Source organism: Sebastes fasciatus, chromosome 7, assembly GCF_043250625.1.
Source record: "Sebastes fasciatus isolate fSebFas1 chromosome 7, fSebFas1.pri, whole genome shotgun sequence".
NCBI classification, from domain to species: Eukaryota; Metazoa; Chordata; class Actinopteri; order Perciformes; family Sebastidae; genus Sebastes; species Sebastes fasciatus.
Window position 1 is genome coordinate 15,172,870 of NC_133801.1, and position 19,039 is coordinate 15,191,908.

The following is a 19,039-nucleotide window of genomic DNA, read 5'->3' on the forward strand; positions in this document are numbered from 1 at the left end:
TCATTTCTATTTACTGGTATATTACAGCTAGTGTACATGCATATTTTGTTTCACCATGTTCCGTTCCATCTAAAAAAAATTACGTTAACAAGTTCCCAGTGCTATATAACGACACAACTACATCAACGAGCGTTTGAGCAACACTTCCACGGCGATTTGCTAACAATGTAGTTGCCCTGCTTGGCCGTTTTGTTGCTTTTGTCGTACGTAGTGTGAACATAGCTAAAAGGGACTATTTGTAACTTTCAGAATGTCTTCTTAACAGCGACACCTGTGGCCGTGAAATCAACGAAAGTCAGCGTCGAGCTTGCGCTTGTTCGCTCTAAATATACCTGAACGAGCATCGCTCAAAACAGTGAGGCGCAACACGTCAGCTAAAACCACAATATCACTCTATATTTCAGCTGCTTGGCAGTAATGTTAGCTGACCAGACGAAGGTCTCTCCATGAATCACTGCTGATACTGTGTTTGCTTCTACTGCCTCAGCGCAGGCTCAGGCAGCGGGGCTCTTCAGCGAGAAACTCGTCTCCCTCCGCACACCGGCACCCGGTCGGTAACGAGACGATAATGTTTCTCGCTGCAGAGCCCCGTCACTTCACAAGACACGGAAAACCTCTGTTGGTCTGGAGGAGCTGAACGTCCACTGTACATTCACTAGATATTCTCAGAGCTAAACTAACTCTCCTGCAGTGTGGAGTGAGCGCGCGTTCACGTCTAGAGGTGGAGCGAGTACGCGAGAGCGCGCGCTGTCTGAGTGAAGGAAAGCAAGCAGAGGAGGAGAGGCTCCGGCCACACGTGAGCGCATATGCGAGCGTGCATGTGTCCCAACCTGGTACATTTATACGCTTAAAAAGTTACAAACAGTCCCTTTAACACTGGATATATTTAAGTTTATTTCAAAATAAAATAAAAAGTTCTCCAAAGTGTTACTGAGAGCAGTGCTTGTGATTACGTTGTGACAGTAACACTCAGCCATGCCTCACTCGGCCCTGTGGTGGGTGTTGGGGTGTTTAATGGCTGCTGTAGCGTTAAAAGCCATTTTCTGGGTCCAGTTTTGAGTTTCACGTGTAGTATTGTCTTAGCATGTTTGGGTCTACTTTCCTAATGCAGAGAAAAGTTTGGGTTGTGTGTGTGTGTTTTCAATGACATAAGTGTTTGAGCAGCTGTTATAGAGATGAAGGGTGTGTGTGTGTGTTTGGGGGCTCCACACTGTGGGATTTCAAATGCAGGATGTTTATATGCTTATGTGTGATTGGCTCTGAGGGGAAAGTATAAATATATGTGTGTATATTTGTCCAGTTTCTTGGCTAATTTGTGTTTTTTCCGCTCTGTATGTTCAGGCTTTACGTGGATGGTCCCTTTGGAAGTCCATCAGAGGAAGTGTTCAACTACGACGTCAGTGTTTGTGTCGCGGGTGGAATAGGAGTCACGCCGTTCGCCTGCGTGCTGCATGCTCTACTGTGAGTTATGAAAACATACAAACATCACAGACTGACTAATGATGAACAATTGGAGCAAGCATTAATATGTTTCATTATTTCCTCCTTCCCTCCTCTCGGCTGTACACCCAGTGACGGCTGGACGGGTTGCAGGTTGCAGAGGTTATACTTTGTGTGGGTCTGCAGGGAGCTCCACTCTTTCTACTGGTTTGCAGAGCTGCTGTGTGCCCTTCATCACAAGGTCAGGACAAAGTCTGCGTCCCACAGCCTTCGTGTTATTTTGATTAAAACGTGGGAGCTAAACTGTGGTTCATAATCAGAGCTTGGTCATTGTTTGACCAGCATCCAGTGTTATTGTGTGCATGAATGTCAGCAGTGGGTCAGGAGATTCACTTTCTGAAAAGACTTAAGAAGTTGTTTGGCATTTTTTAACTGAGCCGATGCCCCTAAAGATTTACCAGCAAAGATAATGTACTTGTCACAGGCTAGTGGGACAAGCAACTTTCCATTCCTGTGTGTGTTTGCTCTCAATTTGGTCAAAGAAAGTTTTCCGGCCGGGTTTTAAGAGGAAGGGGGAGGTCAGAGGTTAAAGACAAAGAAAATGAGCAGGGGAGTGTGGCACCTGTGCTTTTAAAGTAGAGCTGCAGAGATTAATCGATTAGTTGTCAACTATTAAATTAATCGTTTGAGTAATTTTTTAAGAAAAAAAAGTCAAGATTCTCTGATTCCAGCTTCTTAAATGTGAATATTTTCTGGTTTCTTTACTCCTCTATGACAGTAAACTGAATATCTTTGAGTTGTGGACAAAACAAGACATTTGAGGACGTCATCTTTGGCTTTGGGAAACACTGATCAACATTTCTCACCATTTTCTGACATTTTATCAACCAAACAACTAATCGATTAGTGAGAATAATTAATCAAGACTAATCAACAGATTAAAATACTTTTTAATTGCAGCCCTATTTTAAAGTCTCATTACAGTAAAACAAAGTTTATGTAGAAAAATGGTTTGATCAAATATAATCACTTATAAGGTACTAACCTCTGCATTTCTCTGTTACTGTAAATTATTAGATTTTTTCAAATAACTTCTTTATATGCATACTGAAACAGTCAGCAGTGCAGAGAATAGTTTTATTTAAAACAATATAAATGTAACAATTTTAGGTTTTTACATTGATGTGGATAAACAGACTATTATCAAATTTAGTGTATTGATCGCCATCTTGTGGCTGTTAGTAATTTCACCTCTCTTATTTCAGAGAAACCTAAAGAATAAATGTTCCATTTAATCCTAAATATCTATTTGTTGAATTAGACCTAAATGCATCACAGCACCACTAAAACACCGAACTTTCCATGTCTGTGTTTCTCCTTTAGCTTTGGCAGGAAAACAGACCGGACTACTTTAATCTGAAACTGTATGTCAGTCAGACAGACAGCCTGCAGGTAGGTGTGACACACACGTCTATCTTTTTATGTTCATCTTTTCATTTCATTGACTGTTCACTCATTCATCTCTTCATCGATCCATTGTTTGTCAGTGTTTAAAAGCCTAACCCACTAGAGGGCAGTATATGACAGAGAGAAGGGAAAAGTCTTCTCTTGAGTTTACTGTTCTCTCTCTGAACTACACAGTATTTATTTTTGAGTCAGATTGTTTCAGCTGGAGCACTTCTATATAAATCCACTTGTTTCAAACTCTCTCCACCTTTTCTTACTCGTCCCAGTTTCTGTAAAGATACAAAACACGGCCACAGAGAGCAGTAAAACAATACCTATTAAAACAATATCATTGATTTTATCAATTGTTTGGGCATATTTTTGATCATACTGTAAATAGCTGCTAATATTTCTATTCTTATTAAATAATCCATGTCGTTGAGATCAAGCCAAACCTGATACTTTATTTAAAATGTCAGACCTATGTGGATGTAATAGAACAGTTTACATTTTTTTATTCTTTTTTTTTTTATCATGCTTTTTATTGTTTCCTTAAGAAAAAATACTACCACCTAAACCACAACAAATAAAATAATATGTACATATACTAACAGATAGTGACTGTAAATTGAAATGCAAAGTTTTCAAAAACAAGAAAGTAAAAAAAAAATTAATAATAAAATATTATTATTATTATCATTATTATTATTATTATTATTAATAATAATAATAATGATAATAATAATAATAATAATAATAATAATAATAATAATAATAATAATAATAATAATAATAATAAGTTACTATATACAAATTAAAATAGATAAATAAAAATATAAAATAAATTAAGAATGATTAGGTTTATTACCATTCAAAAATCCAGCAGTAATATAGTCTTGTGTTGCTGACTTCCTATGTGTTTGGTCATGTGACTTACTTAAAACAACTCCTCGATAGTATAGTGGTGAGTATCGGGGGGGATTCGATTCCCCGAAAGGGAGAGAAACACTTTTCCAAAGCACGTTGCACCCTGCACACGTTTACGAGTGTTTATGTTTCATGCTCCTGATTTGGGAGGGTTCCAGCTTTTACTCTGCTCAAACACACAGCTTTATTGATCTTAGTTTGTAAGACAGGCAGGAAATGAGATAACACAATTGGGTGTATAAAGATCGTGACCCGTAACAGAGCTGCTCTGTGAAAAAGGATCGACGCAGTTGATTAACTGCTTGACCACAAAAAGACAGTGACATGACGCTTGGCCTGACCTTTGTCTCACACCCATGTCCTGTGGAAATGGCATGAGATATAGTGAGTTTACTGGATTGTCAGTCAACACACAAACTGAACCAGTAAGCTAAAAAGTTCAAGTGTTGGGCGTTCTTTTGTTTCTGTAAAAATCTCCTCTTTATATTGTAGATAGATAACACAATATGCTTTAAATATAAACATAGTTATCTATTTATGGAGAGTAAAACAACATTGTCTTCTGCCACTTACACAATACATAAAATAATACTTTGCAACATACAGGAGCTCAGATGAATGTAATGTACCTGGTGGCTGATGGACCTTTCAGGAAAATTGAATTAGCTCAATGTTAAAGTGTGACAAGGTTCAATATATCAGTAGCTTACTTGTCTGATACACAAACAACCCATGCAGCTCATTATTTTTACTTGATCCCACCTCGTCAGTCCCTGAATTGGCTTTGCTTTGCTGATGACTGCCCACAGCTGTTTGCACTACTGATAACATTTAATGACCCTTAAACTAGAGAGCACAGGCTGCTACAGCTTGTAGGTTAGCAGGAGAAAGCAAGAGAAGAGGAGAAACTGGAGGCAGAGGACGGAGAAATCTGTTGTAATGACAGACTGGGATCTTTTAACCTATAGATGTCAACAGTGCTTTTCTGATAAAAAAGATTTTATGTGTCATCCATCTGCTGCTGCGTTGGTCAGATGTCTCTAGTAAAGGAGATATGAAATGTATCAAGAATTATAATGTTCCTCCGTTACTGCTGGATTTACACATCCAACTATTTACTTACAACTTAAAGAGTGTTGTGTTGACAGCTTGTTCCCCTGAAATGACCAAATCAAATCAGTTATTGCAATATAAAAACTGGGATGTTTTTGTTATCTACCTTATTTTCCAGAGCATGTCTGAGGAGAAGTACCGCCCGCTCACCTCGAGACTACTGGTTGGTCGACCCAAGTGGAAGTTACTGTTCGATGAGATTGGGAAGACCAATAAGCAGTGAGTAGAGTGTGGGTGCGCCTACTTTTCATACAGCCGAGGCACAATCTGGGTCGTCGTCACTGTATACAAAGCATGGATCTGTCAGAGCGATCAAGGTTTATTGTGTCATTGTTGATGAGATATTGACGCCACAGAGACAAAATTATACCAGCAATCACCTGCGGACTGCTCTGCTGTATGTTAAGTAGATGTACCCACTTTATTCATCAATTTAAAGGGACTGTTTGTAACTTCTTACAAGTATAAATCATTGCGGGTCGGTGTATGCCGGCGTGGTAATGGTGTGGACCCATTGAATGTCCAGGGATGGAGTATGAATCCAGTGTTATTACATCTATTAACTCTTTCTCTCTCTGCGGTTTCAGTAAGCGAGTCGGGGTTTTCTGCTGTGGACCGAAGGGCATCTCCAGGACTCTCCACAGACTGTGTAACTCATCCCGATCCTCTGGAACAACCTTTGAATTCAACAAGGAGTCCTTCAGCTGATTGAAAATCCGAACTGGTCCTACACTTCAACCTCACTGAAAACAACAGCAACTTTGCCATTTGACATATGAATATCCACAGACTATATTATTATTTCATATGCATCCCCGCCCATGGTCACAAAAGGCCCAGCAGGACAAGACGTGCAACATGCAGCATGAGGACTGTTCCTCTCTACCGACCAGCCTGACCCCCAACTGACTGCTCTAAAAGCTTCAGCATCTGATCCAGTCAACCTCTGAGAAAAAGTGAAGAGAGCAGCTCACTGCTGTTGAGATTCTCCACTCATGATACTCTGTGTTTGTAAAGTTGCGGTTGGATTTCGTCTTTTCCCTGACACACCCCTCTGTGGACTAAATACGTTTTCTCATGCTGAAGACCTGCAATTCCACGACGACAAACACATGATAATAATTTTAAAGGAGAGGGAATTCATCTTTCTGGTCATCGGGGCTGAAACATCACACAGGAGGAACAGACAAGAAACAGTTGACTTAAATAACCATAGAGGTGGAACCACATGGGCAAATCAGTTGTGGTAACCAACAGAGAGGTGAAATCCCTCCCCTTCCGGTGTCCCCCAATGGACCTTATTTTGAATAAAATATATACAAAAGTCAACGGCGAGAGACAAATATTTTTTTGATCCGGTTTGAATTGCGCCATGAATCACACATATGATGATTGTCAATTCAAAACATAATTTAGCAAGTCAAGAAAGTCGCAGTTTGTCGTAGATTTGTCGTTGTATCATTTAGTTTTGTATGAAATCGCTCAGTGAATTACATCTCTCGTCTCACACAATATACGTAATATAACTTATATAGTACTCATATAACAGCTACGTATGTTCCACGCACAAATGAAACGTTAACTTACCTGATGTGTTTTATCCAGCGACTCCTTCTCTTTTTATCAGCCGGGAAGCGAAAGAACGAGCGAGAGCCGTTGCTGGTGTGAGTACATCCTAGTACGAAACACACAGGCATCGTAGCTTCAGCGAGAGAGAGATGTTAACGACTTTTGGGTGTGTAGTCTTTCTAATTACGTATTTTCACAGTCTTATACATCAACAGTTTTACAACAGTTTTGCAAAATTGTCTTTTAAATTGACAAACATCGTGTGTGTGATTCATGGCGCAATTCAAATGGGATCAAAAATGATTTGTCTCTTGCCGTTGACTACCGTACATATTTTTTCCAAAATAAGGTCCCGTGGTCGTCGACCGGAAGGGGCGGGACTTTGCCTCTCTATAACTAGTTTAGTCCCAAATGTCATTTAACCTTTACTTGACTCTAAACTGGCCCCAACAAGCTCTATCAACTGAAAAGTGTCTGTATGTCTTACTCATGGACGCCGGATCTGTAGACAGCCTGAAGGGAAATGTCGCTGAGAACAAACACTTCCTGTGTCTGAGCTTGGAGTCAGTAACTAAGTATTTGATTGGTCTGTGAGACTGTCACTCATCAGAGGAAAGCAGTGGAACCAAAAGGACATAAAACGGACACTTGATTCAGTCTTTGTTTTCATTTTGTTTTTTATCAGTTTGCTGTTCATGTATGTTTATCAAAGATCTGTCTTATACAAAGCAAACCTACACTACACTGCAAGCCAGTATTCTTAGTTAGTTGTTTTTTAAATTTATTTATACTGTTTAAAGTTATTTGATGTTATGTGAAAAACTTCTGCAGGGCTTTGGCAATTTCTAAACAAAGTAAGAGTCTGTCATTATTTTTGTTTTTACATATCTCTAGAAAGTCAAGAAGTTACTGATAAAAATAAATGAGGATACTGGTGAATTAATAACAATCTATTTGTATGTTAAATACTACATTTGTAATAGTTTGTTATGTTTTAAAGTCTACCATTTTTTTTTTTAAATGTGCCAAAACTGGAAACATCAGGTTTCTGCAGAGAATCAACATCTTGATATTTTTTATATTTATGATTTTGTGACTGAAACAACCATATTATCTCAAATTGTAATTAACAACCATTTATTTAGCATTTGGAATTTAAATATATTTAAATGTTAAATTGTCTATTTTCAGGATTGTCCTCTTTTTTAAAGAACAAGACAAAGTCTGAAATAAAAGAGATTTTCTATTTATTATATATTGTTTATTTGCACATAGTAAGTGGGAAAATATTTACTATTTCCGATCCTGGCACAATTAACGATATTATCCTAAATATATAATTCATAGTCACAAGCATATACTTAAGAAACAACATCATTTTATCAAACAATATCGACTGTTTAGCAGCATTAACTAGACCTACTTTAGTTCTGTAATCTGCTAAGCTATTTCTATGTTTCTATATGAATATGATACGTCAGTGATAATGGGAAGTAGCCATGAACTGGCAACAAACAAAATGTGTGTAGTCAGCATTCCTGCATGACCAACAGATGACAAAAACAATCACAGAGAAAAAATGGATCTGATTTGTCTGATTTTAATGCAGCTTATACATGATTCATGTTTGTTATCATGATGCCACCTTAATTTTCTTTGCTTGTGAAAGATCACAGTCCTTTAGCACCAGCGCTAATGCACAAGAGAGAGCGGGTTTGAGAGTTGTGTCAGTGATTTCACTTCTGTAAAACAGTTTCACACTCAAAGGCACTTATACTGTCTATGATGAACTGTTTAAAATGAAGGAAATCTGTGAAGGGTCATACTTGGCCATTCTGACCATTACATATTCACAACAGACGGGTACATATAATCTGTGCAGAACCTTTTTCTGAGGAATCTTGATTACATCTAGAAAGGTTCTCTGTTACTATAATGCATTTTTGCTAATGAAGAGAGAGAGGTAATTTGGAAGCAGTGACTTTAATTTTCGTTCTGACACGGATTTATTCAGTATGAGGGGGCAAATTATGTGACTTTTACAACCTGAGCAGTCACTACAGATGTGGTACAGCAGACCTGACCTGACTTTAAATGACCTTTCCTTGAGCAACAGCCAATTCAGTTGAGTAAACTTACAATATGTACATACAGTATGTGTCTTGTAAACAGAACCACAGTTAAATAGAGTACCAAACAATGAAATAATACATTATATAATTATTATAATTATGTAACAGGATGTTCTGTGTTTCAGGTCAGTGAGGAAAGTCAAGAAAAAGTTGCCAAAGAAGGAATAGCAACATCTGTCAAAGAGACAGTAAATGTCCTCAAAGGTGAGTACTTTCACCTGACACAAGTCACAGTACAAATACTCACAATACATTACTGTAGTGTAGTGTGTGCATCTTTATATTTTCATTTTAACACTGGCACGTGTTGCATTGTATTAATGAACACTTAATGGCTCTGATTTTGTATGTGTGTCAAACTAAATATTTCCTTTACATATCTGCTGAATGTATAAAATATTAGGGGAATCCATTCTCCATATTCTCCATTTAAATTGTCTCAAACCTTAAAGGGTCAGTTCACCCAAAAAAGATTTCCCATTCACTTCTAGTGATAAGTAGCTATAACGTTTTTACTGAGATATCTACCACTGTATCCTCTGTCACTACCCAAATACACTGGTGGTGAAAACAGTTTTTTTTGTTTCCTAAAAATGTAAAAAAAGTGCATGAAAATATTTGAAAATGTCTGGAAAAACTAGATATCAGAAGTTTTAAAAAACTTTTTTTTTTAACCTGTGACAGTGTTTCTTTAAAGACATTTTACTGACGTTTTCCAATGCTGTTACCACCACAATGAAAATCATGTCACCTGCTCGATACCATTTTCAAATTTGAATAGATTTGAAATCAATAACAATTTCTATCTTGTACCATCTCATTCATTTGCTTCCTGAAAGCACCCCTAATAGTGCATTAGCTGTATGTGCAGTATCTGTGTGTGTTACAGAGTAGTCTGATACGAAGATGAACCTTCCTCTGAGCTGCTGTTTAGTAATGGCTGTCTCTCTCCGTAGCTCGGCGTTCTCTTCCTCCTCTGGTTACGCTTCCACTTCCTCTGTGCAACAATAAGCAGCGCGGCGAGGAGTGCAGCGATCGCCGCCCCGAGGAGCCCGGCTCCCAGGAGCCACTGCCAGATCTGTTGGGCCTGCTGGAGGTAGGGCGTCAGGAACTCCTGAACAAACCTCTGGCCTGTAGTGGAGATAATATGATGTTAATGATTTTATATATATATGGCCATTGGTATCACGTAGTATCTCTATGTCGTCAGTGTGGAAAAAACTGATAAATGGTTTAGATTGATGGTGAGTGCCTGACAACGACTTGTTGGGAGGTAAATGCAATGGAACGAGGGAGGGAGAATGAGACATATAGTGGCTGAATGTTATCAATAGCACCTTTAAATAGGAAACTAAAGTGAATGGCTTAATGAAAAGTATGCATATGACCATACATTTTATTCTGTTTTGTGCTCTCAGTCGCTATCTATTGGTGAAAGATATCAATATATGTTTATCCTCTCTGGAACCAACACAGCAATCATAGTTTTCCATTAAAATCATGATCATTTAGCGAATCCTTAACAATAGCCCTTTAGAGTAGCCTGCATCTTTTGCTGTGCCCATGGTAATGGATGCATGTCGCTGCAACCATACTGTAAAACCACAATTACAGTAGAGCAGTTATACTGTTAAGCACACTCATGGTAAAGCTGATTTACCGTAACACATCATAACTTACAACAGTGTTGCCTGTAAGTTACCGCAAAAATACAAAAAAGTTGTAGAAACACTCGTTTACTGTACTGACCAGGGTCCAACAGGTAGGCATACTCAAATCCCAGAGCCTTGTCGGACAGGAAGTAGTCTCCGTTTCTGTAGAGAGGCAGGAAGGGCACCATGTAGTAACCGTCGTTGTGGCCGATGGGGGCATTGGCACGAGGGTAGTTGGTCCGGAGAGGCTGGTGGGCTCTGAGCCAGCGCTCAAAGATGCTGGAGGAGAGACGGAAGGTACAGAGAGATAAACGGGAGAAAAAAGAGGGATGAGGGGAAGGATGGATAAAGATGGATATAATAAAGAAATGGAGAAATCATATAATGGTAGTATCAAGGAGGTAGGCAATGACATATAGGAAGAAAAATGATTTTTTGGGTATTCCTCCTCTATCTCTTCCCTCTTTCTCATTTCTGACACATGTATGTTTGCGTATCATTACAGAACAAATGTGGCTATTCGCTGCAGTAAAAAGAAACAATTGATTAAATGAATAATTGATTTTGTGTAACCATAGCGTGTTCTCTCTTTTCCTGTAGACATGTTTGTGTGCATCACCGTACCTGTCGATGAAAGCATGGTGCAGCAGGAATATGGGGTCGTTGGCTGAACCCTGCACTGAGGACATGGTGCCGTTCATGAACACGTGCAAGGCGTTGTGCATGGTGCTCTGGCCCGGCACCGCCATGCCTGACGCTGGACTGGCAAAACCTGCAGGACGATAAGAGAGAGGGTTAGAAGTTGACATGTGGGAGAGAGGTGAGTAGATTTCTACTAAATTCACTTAAAACATATTCTCTTAACTACATGTGACGTTTTAACAGAGTTGAATATGAAGGATGTACTCACTTCTAGTGTTTCAAGTGCTCTTTCTCACATATTTGAGACACTTTTGATATAACTCAGATAGATGATGTCGAACACACTGACAAGCAAGTGACTTATTGAGCTTAATAACTGCTGAAGGCTCCTGACTTTGGAAGCAGTCTATTAAAATAGGCTCTTTTTGAGAGGACGCTCGTGGAAAGTGCTTCAAGGTAACTCTGAGTGAGACACTAATGTGGACTAAAACCTATCAGGCTCAAGCATCAAGGTAAGGCTGAAGTTGAATTACTCAGTTTTAGTAGGATGGATGTTTTCAGCACCTGTTTGCAAATATTTCCTCCAGTTTGAATCTGTCTGTTTCTCACTTTTAACAGGTTTACACAAGTGTGTATGTCTGTATTTGTGCTTGCTTCTCTTTGAATGCATGTATATAGACACACACGTGATTGTATTTTCTACCCTTGTATAAACTAAATGAGCCAGAACTCATTAGACAGATTAGACCAAGGATCAGGTTCAGGTTCAATGTTTAAACGGAAGTACAGTAATACTAATGTGTGTGTGTGTGTGTGTGCGTGTGTGTGTGTGCGTGTGTGTGTGTGTGTGTGTGTACCACTCCTACCCTCTATGACGTTTCTAAAGCTCATATTGGAGAATCGGTCCATGGCTCCCGTCTCGTACTGGGAGAGGCCCACAGTGAAGTCCACATCAGCTGTTGTGGGGAGCCTCTGCACGCGGTTGTTGTCATGGTTGCCGGGGTTGCGCAACAGCGGGCCCTCGCCGGTGGCGTTGCACAACGCCTCCCGGTTGTTGTACTCCTCCGGCTGGGTGCAGATCACCTACACACACACACACACACACACACACACACACACACACACACACACACACACACACACACACACACACACACACACACACACACACACACACACACACACACACACACACACACACACACACACACACACACACACACACACACATTTAGTGAGCTACTGTGGTTAAAGAGCCTATAGATGTTATTCATGAATCTCCACCCATCCATATGAAGTGCAAACTACTACAAGATTTCTGACAGATTTCTCTGAATAACTCAGAATAAAGTTGCTGTCTTAGATACATTTTCTGGGATGTGGAATACTAAGCCTCTCAAGTAGGATTTTCACTCTCTCTTTTTTATGTTTTCTGGATCACTTGAGGATGAACTCTTGTGTGTTTCCAATCAAATCTCTCATTTCTTTGGATTAAGAGGTTAAACCAGCTTTAGAACAACAGATGCTGGAAATAAAACAAGCCTTTGTTTCTTGGGGAAAGGAATTTTCCGTCTCTTTAACAATGGATAAGAACAACTTGCTCATAGATCTAGTTAGACATGCACTTTTCACTCACACACTCGGAGTCAGAGAGAGAAATAATCAAATGTTCTTACCTTCCACGAGGAGAAGACTGAACCAGGGCTGATGAGGTTAGGATTGAGGGGGTTGCGTCCACCCATCAGAGCATCGGTGCACACTTCACAGGACTGGGCATCCCTCCAGTCCCAGTATGGGATGGTGAAGTTAAAATCTCCCGTCAGCTTCCTTATCTCATTCTCCCAGTGAAGCAGGTAGACTCGGTGCCACGGCAGAAACGCTGCAGATTCATGGGCAAAATCGATGTCCCTCCATACGTTCCCTGGCCCTCCCAGGAAGGCGTCCCGGGACACGTAGTAGTGAATCCAGACAAACAGGTCGTAGGTGTTGATGTCGGAGAACATGGGGTTCTCACCGTTTTCACCCATCTCTGCTCTTGTTGCCGTGGAGATCACATAGTCACGGCTGACGGTGTTCTTCGCCAGGTTCAGATAAGAGATGAACTTCTGTTGCTCAGCAGGTGAGAAGGTCAGGACGTTCCTGCGCACCGACTCCCTGAACTCAGCACAGTTTGACCCCCAGTAACCAAACCTGCACTCACCACAGTTAACACCACCATAGTTCCCAGCACAGCGACACGTCCGGTTGAAGAAAGCCAAAGGCCAGCGCTCTCTGTCATCAATCCCACTGTGTGGGTACTGGGGCCCGTGGGGTTCCTCTGAGACCTCCACCTCAGTGCAAAAACCACGACCTGACAGGGCGCCGCAGGCTGAGCGGTCACCGTCCCACACCGGGCAGCACTCTTTGGTCCGTAGCCCCTCTGAGTTGGCACATGGGCGAGGGAATTGGCATAAAGAAGTCCCAATGAGCTGCAGCAGAACTACAGATACATACAAGCTCCTCATGGTGAAAAGTCAGAGACGCTCGTCTTAACCACAGTGGAAATATAAGCTCCAGCTGAAGAGATGCCCTCACAGACTGCAGCTGATGAGGTGAGACTCAAAAGCAGCACAGAGGAGTAGATTCACTTCTAGTTAGTAGGCTGCAAGCAGAGAAATACAGGATTGCATCCAAATTTGATCTAAAGACGGCTTCTAGACTTAAAAAGTAAATGTAAAAAATGCACTCTTCAGGTATCTGTATTTATACTAGTAACCAATTACTAACTTACTTGCAGGTTCTTTCTCCCCCTCTATGCTTTCATCTAACCCTCCACCGGACCTCCTTCCACCTCTCTCCTACACCCAGCCAACAGTCTCCTGTTCTCTCCCTACTCATTAAGCCGTTTTAGGGGCCGCCCTCTGACAAAGTGTGTGATCTCACGCACTCAATGAGGCAAACACACACACACATACTCAAGAATGTGCACCCACACTATCACATGCTCAGGATAATATTTGTGATTCCTCTTACTTTTTGTCTTGAGACCAGTTGACCTAAGCTCCACAATACCTCAGGCAAAGAAAATAACGTGTGTGTGTGTGTACGTGTGTTCGCACCAACCCCTACCCTTCCGGCCGGAATTTGTGCATGATCAAGTGTGCATGCAGTTGATGTACAGTTGAAACAGAAACAGTGAGATATGGAAAAGAAACTATTATTACTATTATTATTATTTTATTTTTCATTGCTATTATTCCTAACGTCTGTGGTTTTGCACGGGGACTAAAGAGGAAAATCAGCATTTCTGGCTAACTCTGGCATATTTTTAGAAATGTTATCAATATGCACTGTCCCTGTCAAATAAAGTAATAAACTAAACTAAACTAAACTAAACCGAAGATAAGGAGGTGGAAATTCAATACTACAACGATATTAATGAGAATCAGGTTTTTCTCCTCTGGTTGAGCGGAGTGCTGATCAGTAAATTGTAGTGTTGCATTAGAAATAAGGGAAATATTAGTCTGGGCAACAAATTGAACATATTAAATTACTGCTATATTGAGCCATCATTCAGGCTAAACGTTCAATTATTTTTTAAATAAAGACAAAAACATCATTACCAGTTGGATTCAGCCATGTGAGGCCATGTGAAACATATAATTTGAGTATGATCATTCTCCATAGTTGGCCAGGATATTGGTAGAATACTAATGTTGTTTTGTGTACACAAACCAGCACTGTGCCTGTTATAGTAAGTGTTTGAGCAAATCAGGTATCTCTATACCTGGCTGTAGCCTGTGTGCACAGCTTATGTTCACATTATACGCTTGATTTATGATTCACAACATGTGAAGTCATAAATCAAGTCAATAATGTGCATGCTGATGTGAGATTCAAACTCATTTCATGCCACATAAAAGAAAATAGGCAGTGTCAGTTTATTATTCTACTACAGAAAGATAAACATGTAAAGTCATGCAGACTCCATCAAACACATGTTCATGTCACAGGTGTTTTACAGTGTTGAGGGTCAAATCTGAATCTTTAATTTTCGCACTGTAGGAGAAAAAAAATACACAGTTGAGTGAATGTTGCTGCTCTTCACTTTTGACCTTCCAGTAATGTGTGAGAAAGTGAGAAGAGATTTTCCTGGTGGAAATTACAACAATTGTTCTGCTTCTTCAAGCCATTATTCACAGTATACAGGCTATTAATTCCTTTGTGTTTCTGTGTCTGTAAACACAGAGCTCATGTTCAATCAAGGCAGCCAAGGTATTATGCAAACTAGTCAGCATTGTTAACAGTTTATTGCATTATGGTTAAAATATCATGGGGATAAGTGGTCCGAAATGTACTTTAAGTAAAACTTACATAAGTAAAAGTATCAATGTCACAATGTAAAAATACTCTGTTACATATATGACAGTAAGATGTATTTAAAGTAGCCTACAAAAAGTAAAACTATCGTACTCGTGCAGCAGAATAGTCAGTGCGACATTATATATTATATTAATGCATTATCATCTCCAGTGTACTACTGAGAATACTAAACTAATGTACAAGTACCCTTAAATTGTACTTATAAGCACAGTAGGCCTATAAATACTGTTTGTACAATGATGATAATAAGATATATTAAATATAAATGTAACACACGTATGACAAAGTCACAGAATGCTTTCAGAAACATTTTATTATGTAACAAAATAACAGCCTCTTTTGTGTCCTCATCATCTGTAGCAGCGTGACGATCATCCGCACCAAACAAGAAGAATGTACAATAGTGGAAACTTTGAGGAAGAGAGTCAGTGAGAGTCTCCTCTGGTTCAGCAGCCTACAGTCGGGCCCAGGGCACAAAGTCATCTGCGCAAACCTCGGCATCACAAGCCGGTCACATGCTGCCGTAGCCAGGCACGGGGTGCAGCTTATCCTGCTGCAGGAACGCAGTAGAGCGCACATGAATGACCGTCACAGGATAAACCTGTCTGCAGGGCTGCTGCTCTCAGAGGAGCAGACAGTGTATGTGTGTGTGTGTGTGTGAGAGAGAGCTTTTCCTTTGAACTTACTGAGAATTTCACCTTCTTTAAAGCTCTCAAGTTACAGCAGCTCACTCCAGTAACTCAAGTAAAGTTTTTCTCATAAATTTCTTCTTCTTCTTCTTTTGTCCCAACCAGACACAAGAGGGCAGCATGGCCCATCTATTTACTGAACCAGAGGAACACCACAGGGCGACTGCCTGCCTGCCTGTCACAGCAGCCTGGTTAGAGTTTCCTCCTCATCAGTGGTAATGAGGTATAAGAGATAAGGGAAAACACACTGGTGATTGGACCAGCTGCTGGTGTTTCTTATGGTTATGTGACTTTTTTTCAGTTCACGATGCTCATTCATATTAAAAATCCACCCACCGCCGTGCACAGATGAAAGATAAATCTTCCTGATTTCGACTACAGGGGAGAGACATAATTTGCACAGTGTTGCCCGAGGAGATAATTTGTCTCTTTGCTAGAAAATGTGATTGAAAATCAGATTTTGTACTCTATGAAACACACAGCGTGTGATGGGAGGAGAAAAGTGTGTGTACTGGAGGAAATGACATGTGCTTTAGATGTGTGTTTGTGGCTCAGAATCAGAGAAGGTCAGAGGTTATGACCTCCTGACCTGTGACCCTATACGCTGCTCATCTACATCTGGACAGAGAGTGAGGTAGATAGATAGATGTACAAATTAGATCAATCGATTAGTTTATCGACAGAAAATCTATATGCAACTATTTTTGATCATCTATTAATCATTTCATTATTTTTTTAAGCGAACACGGCACAATTACACTGGTTCCAGCTTCTCAAAACTGAATATCTTTGGGTTTTCAACTTTTGATCAGATAGAACAACACAATGGGCTCTGGAAATATTGTGGTGAGCATTTTTTTTTATATCATATTGACAAAACGAGTAACTAATTAATTAAGAAAATAACCAGATTCATTACTAATAAAAGTAATCCTTAATTGCAGCCCTAAAAGAAATCTATATTTTCCGTTGAAGAGTGGCTCCCTTTTCACAGAGACTTTGCAAATTTTATTATTTCATTTCTGCAAGGTGAAATTCATATCCCGCTGCAGCGCTGTCCCTGTTATCAGGGCGTCCTGGTAGTCAGAGACACTATGACAGCTTGTCAACCTGTGCTGACAGTTAACATCGACATTGAGGCTGCTTTTAGTTTGTATGCGCCCAGACTCTGGAACAGCCTGCCAGACGATCTGAGGGCATACTCTCCCTTTTAAAGTGGATTGAATTTGCATTTCTCTTCCTAAAATGTGATAAATAAACAATAAACATGGTCTTATGTTATATTGCATACTAAACCCACATCTGTTCCGGTGGGCTTCACGTTTGAGGGAGAATCATGTAATTTTTTCTCACAATAATTTTATAATTAGGTATAAATCTGACAATGAGGTGACTTTTTCACTTGATTTCAGTGCATTTCAACTAGTTTCAACATTTTTGCAGAGTCGAGTAGATTTGCATAATGTTGAAGTAGGTGCCTTCTGAAAGTTTCACATGAAAATTGTAGACATTGTGATATCATTTCAATCAACTGACAAAGATTTTCAAAATGTATTTGAGACGTATTAAAGGGCCAGTGTGTAACATTACCGGGGATCTATTAGCAGAAATGGAATATAATATTCATAACTATGTTTTTATTAGTGTATAATCACCTGAAACTAAGAATTGTTGTGTTTTCTTTAGCTTAAAATGAGCCCTTCATATAGGGAGCTGGTCCTCTTCACAGAGTCCGCCATGTTGCTCCGCCATGTTTCTACAGTAGCCCAGAACGGACAAACCAAACACTGGCTCTAGAGAGAGCCTTTTGCATTTTACGTTACCTGAAGGCCACCGTAGTTCTCCGACACTCTTGTGAAACTGTGGTGTTATTATGGTAAGGATGGCCTCTGAGCAGCGTTACCACAGTTTTGCACTCGGTGACTAACGCTACCGCTGTCTTGGAATGGGAGGAGTGAGCGGAGGGTTACACAGCTGGTTGCAATCTGCAACCACACCACTAGCTGCCATATCCTACACACTGTACCTTTACGCATTTTAAGAAGGCCTAAATGTAAATAATGAAAAGTTTTAGTAAGTGTAAATACCTGATGATGATATGAGCAAAACAAACCAGATGATTAGGCTTATTAGGAATTAAATACCAGATGGTGAATGTTTACCATATGTCATATTGTTTAGTTCACTTAAAGCAAATAAACCCCCAATCTCCAGTTGTTCAACGAAGCATGAACCACATTACATGAGAGTGAATGTTTCATAACTGACGTCCTCGTTTCTCCGTTGGCATTATGCAGTTGTAGGTTTTTTTTCTCTATTTGTCCTACTTAGAGAGGGAATATCACAGACAAGTGACAGCCCTGTAAATCAGCTATGTGTCTATGGCAACCATGGGTATCCACTGTTATTTTGAAATACCATTGAATAATTGATTTGCCGACTGTGACACTGACTCTGTTGTGCTTGTGATTTGCGGAGGAGTGTGGCAAAAAGAGAATTTTACCCTATATGGATGTTTAGATGCTTGTGCTGCACGCTTGTGCATAGTTACACACCAGTCATATACACACACACACACACAGAGTGCAAGTGTGTTTCATTTAGGATGTCCTTGTTGCGTCAGTGTAATCTCATTTTCTTCAAACCAGGGGACCTGTCGCTATGTGATACACTCCACTGTAGCTCACACACTCTGCTTAACAGTGTCAGTGTCAGATAACGCACATGCAGTGTGTTAACTGGATGATTTTCATCTATCCTACCATTCAATCTAAGTCTCCATGCTTCAACACACTCTGCTCTGTCACACGTCTTGATATTAATTTGTTTATTGATCCAAATAATCACGTTTCAAGTGTCCTTCTTAGCGATTAATGAGTTGAATTTGTGTGTGTGGGAGAAAGAGAGTTTGACTGGCATCTGATCCATTGGATGCTTGTTGTTTTTCTGTTTTACAACAGCAGTGAAGGGTTGCCATGGAAATGTGACCCCAGATCATTCTGGCATTTCATCCGTCCTAAACAGCTCTGTTTAGAAAATCAAGGACACGATGTGATGCGACAGCAGA

The 19,039-nt window shown here is 40.0% G+C and overlaps 2 protein-coding genes across 2 annotated transcripts in view; one reads left to right on the forward strand and one right to left on the reverse strand.

Annotated features, from left to right (window-relative positions):
* nox4 (NADPH oxidase 4) overlaps positions 1-6,035 on the forward strand; it is a 21,840-nt gene extending 15,805 nt beyond the window's left edge. Inside the window, exons 14-18 of the mRNA XM_074641838.1 lie at positions 1,342-1,461; positions 1,573-1,681; positions 2,824-2,892; positions 5,045-5,145; positions 5,514-6,035. Coding sequence (XP_074497939.1) covers positions 1,342-1,461; positions 1,573-1,681; positions 2,824-2,892; positions 5,045-5,145; positions 5,514-5,634 — 520 coding nt within the window. The 3' untranslated portion in view covers positions 5,635-6,035. The remainder of the gene's footprint in view (positions 1-1,341; positions 1,462-1,572; positions 1,682-2,823; positions 2,893-5,044; positions 5,146-5,513) is intronic.
* A 2,026-nt stretch (positions 6,036-8,061) lies between these two features.
* On the reverse strand, positions 8,062-13,971 carry tyr (tyrosinase). Its single transcript, XM_074641839.1, has 5 exons — positions 12,598-13,971; positions 11,788-12,004; positions 10,904-11,051; positions 10,377-10,558; positions 8,062-9,758 (listed from the first exon to the last, which is right to left on the reverse strand). Exons 1-5 carry the CDS (start codon positions 13,423-13,425, stop codon positions 9,511-9,513), a joined length of 1,623 nt encoding a protein of 540 aa, XP_074497940.1. The 5' UTR covers positions 13,426-13,971; the 3' UTR covers positions 8,062-9,510.
* Positions 13,972-19,039: the final 5,068 nt, after the last annotated feature.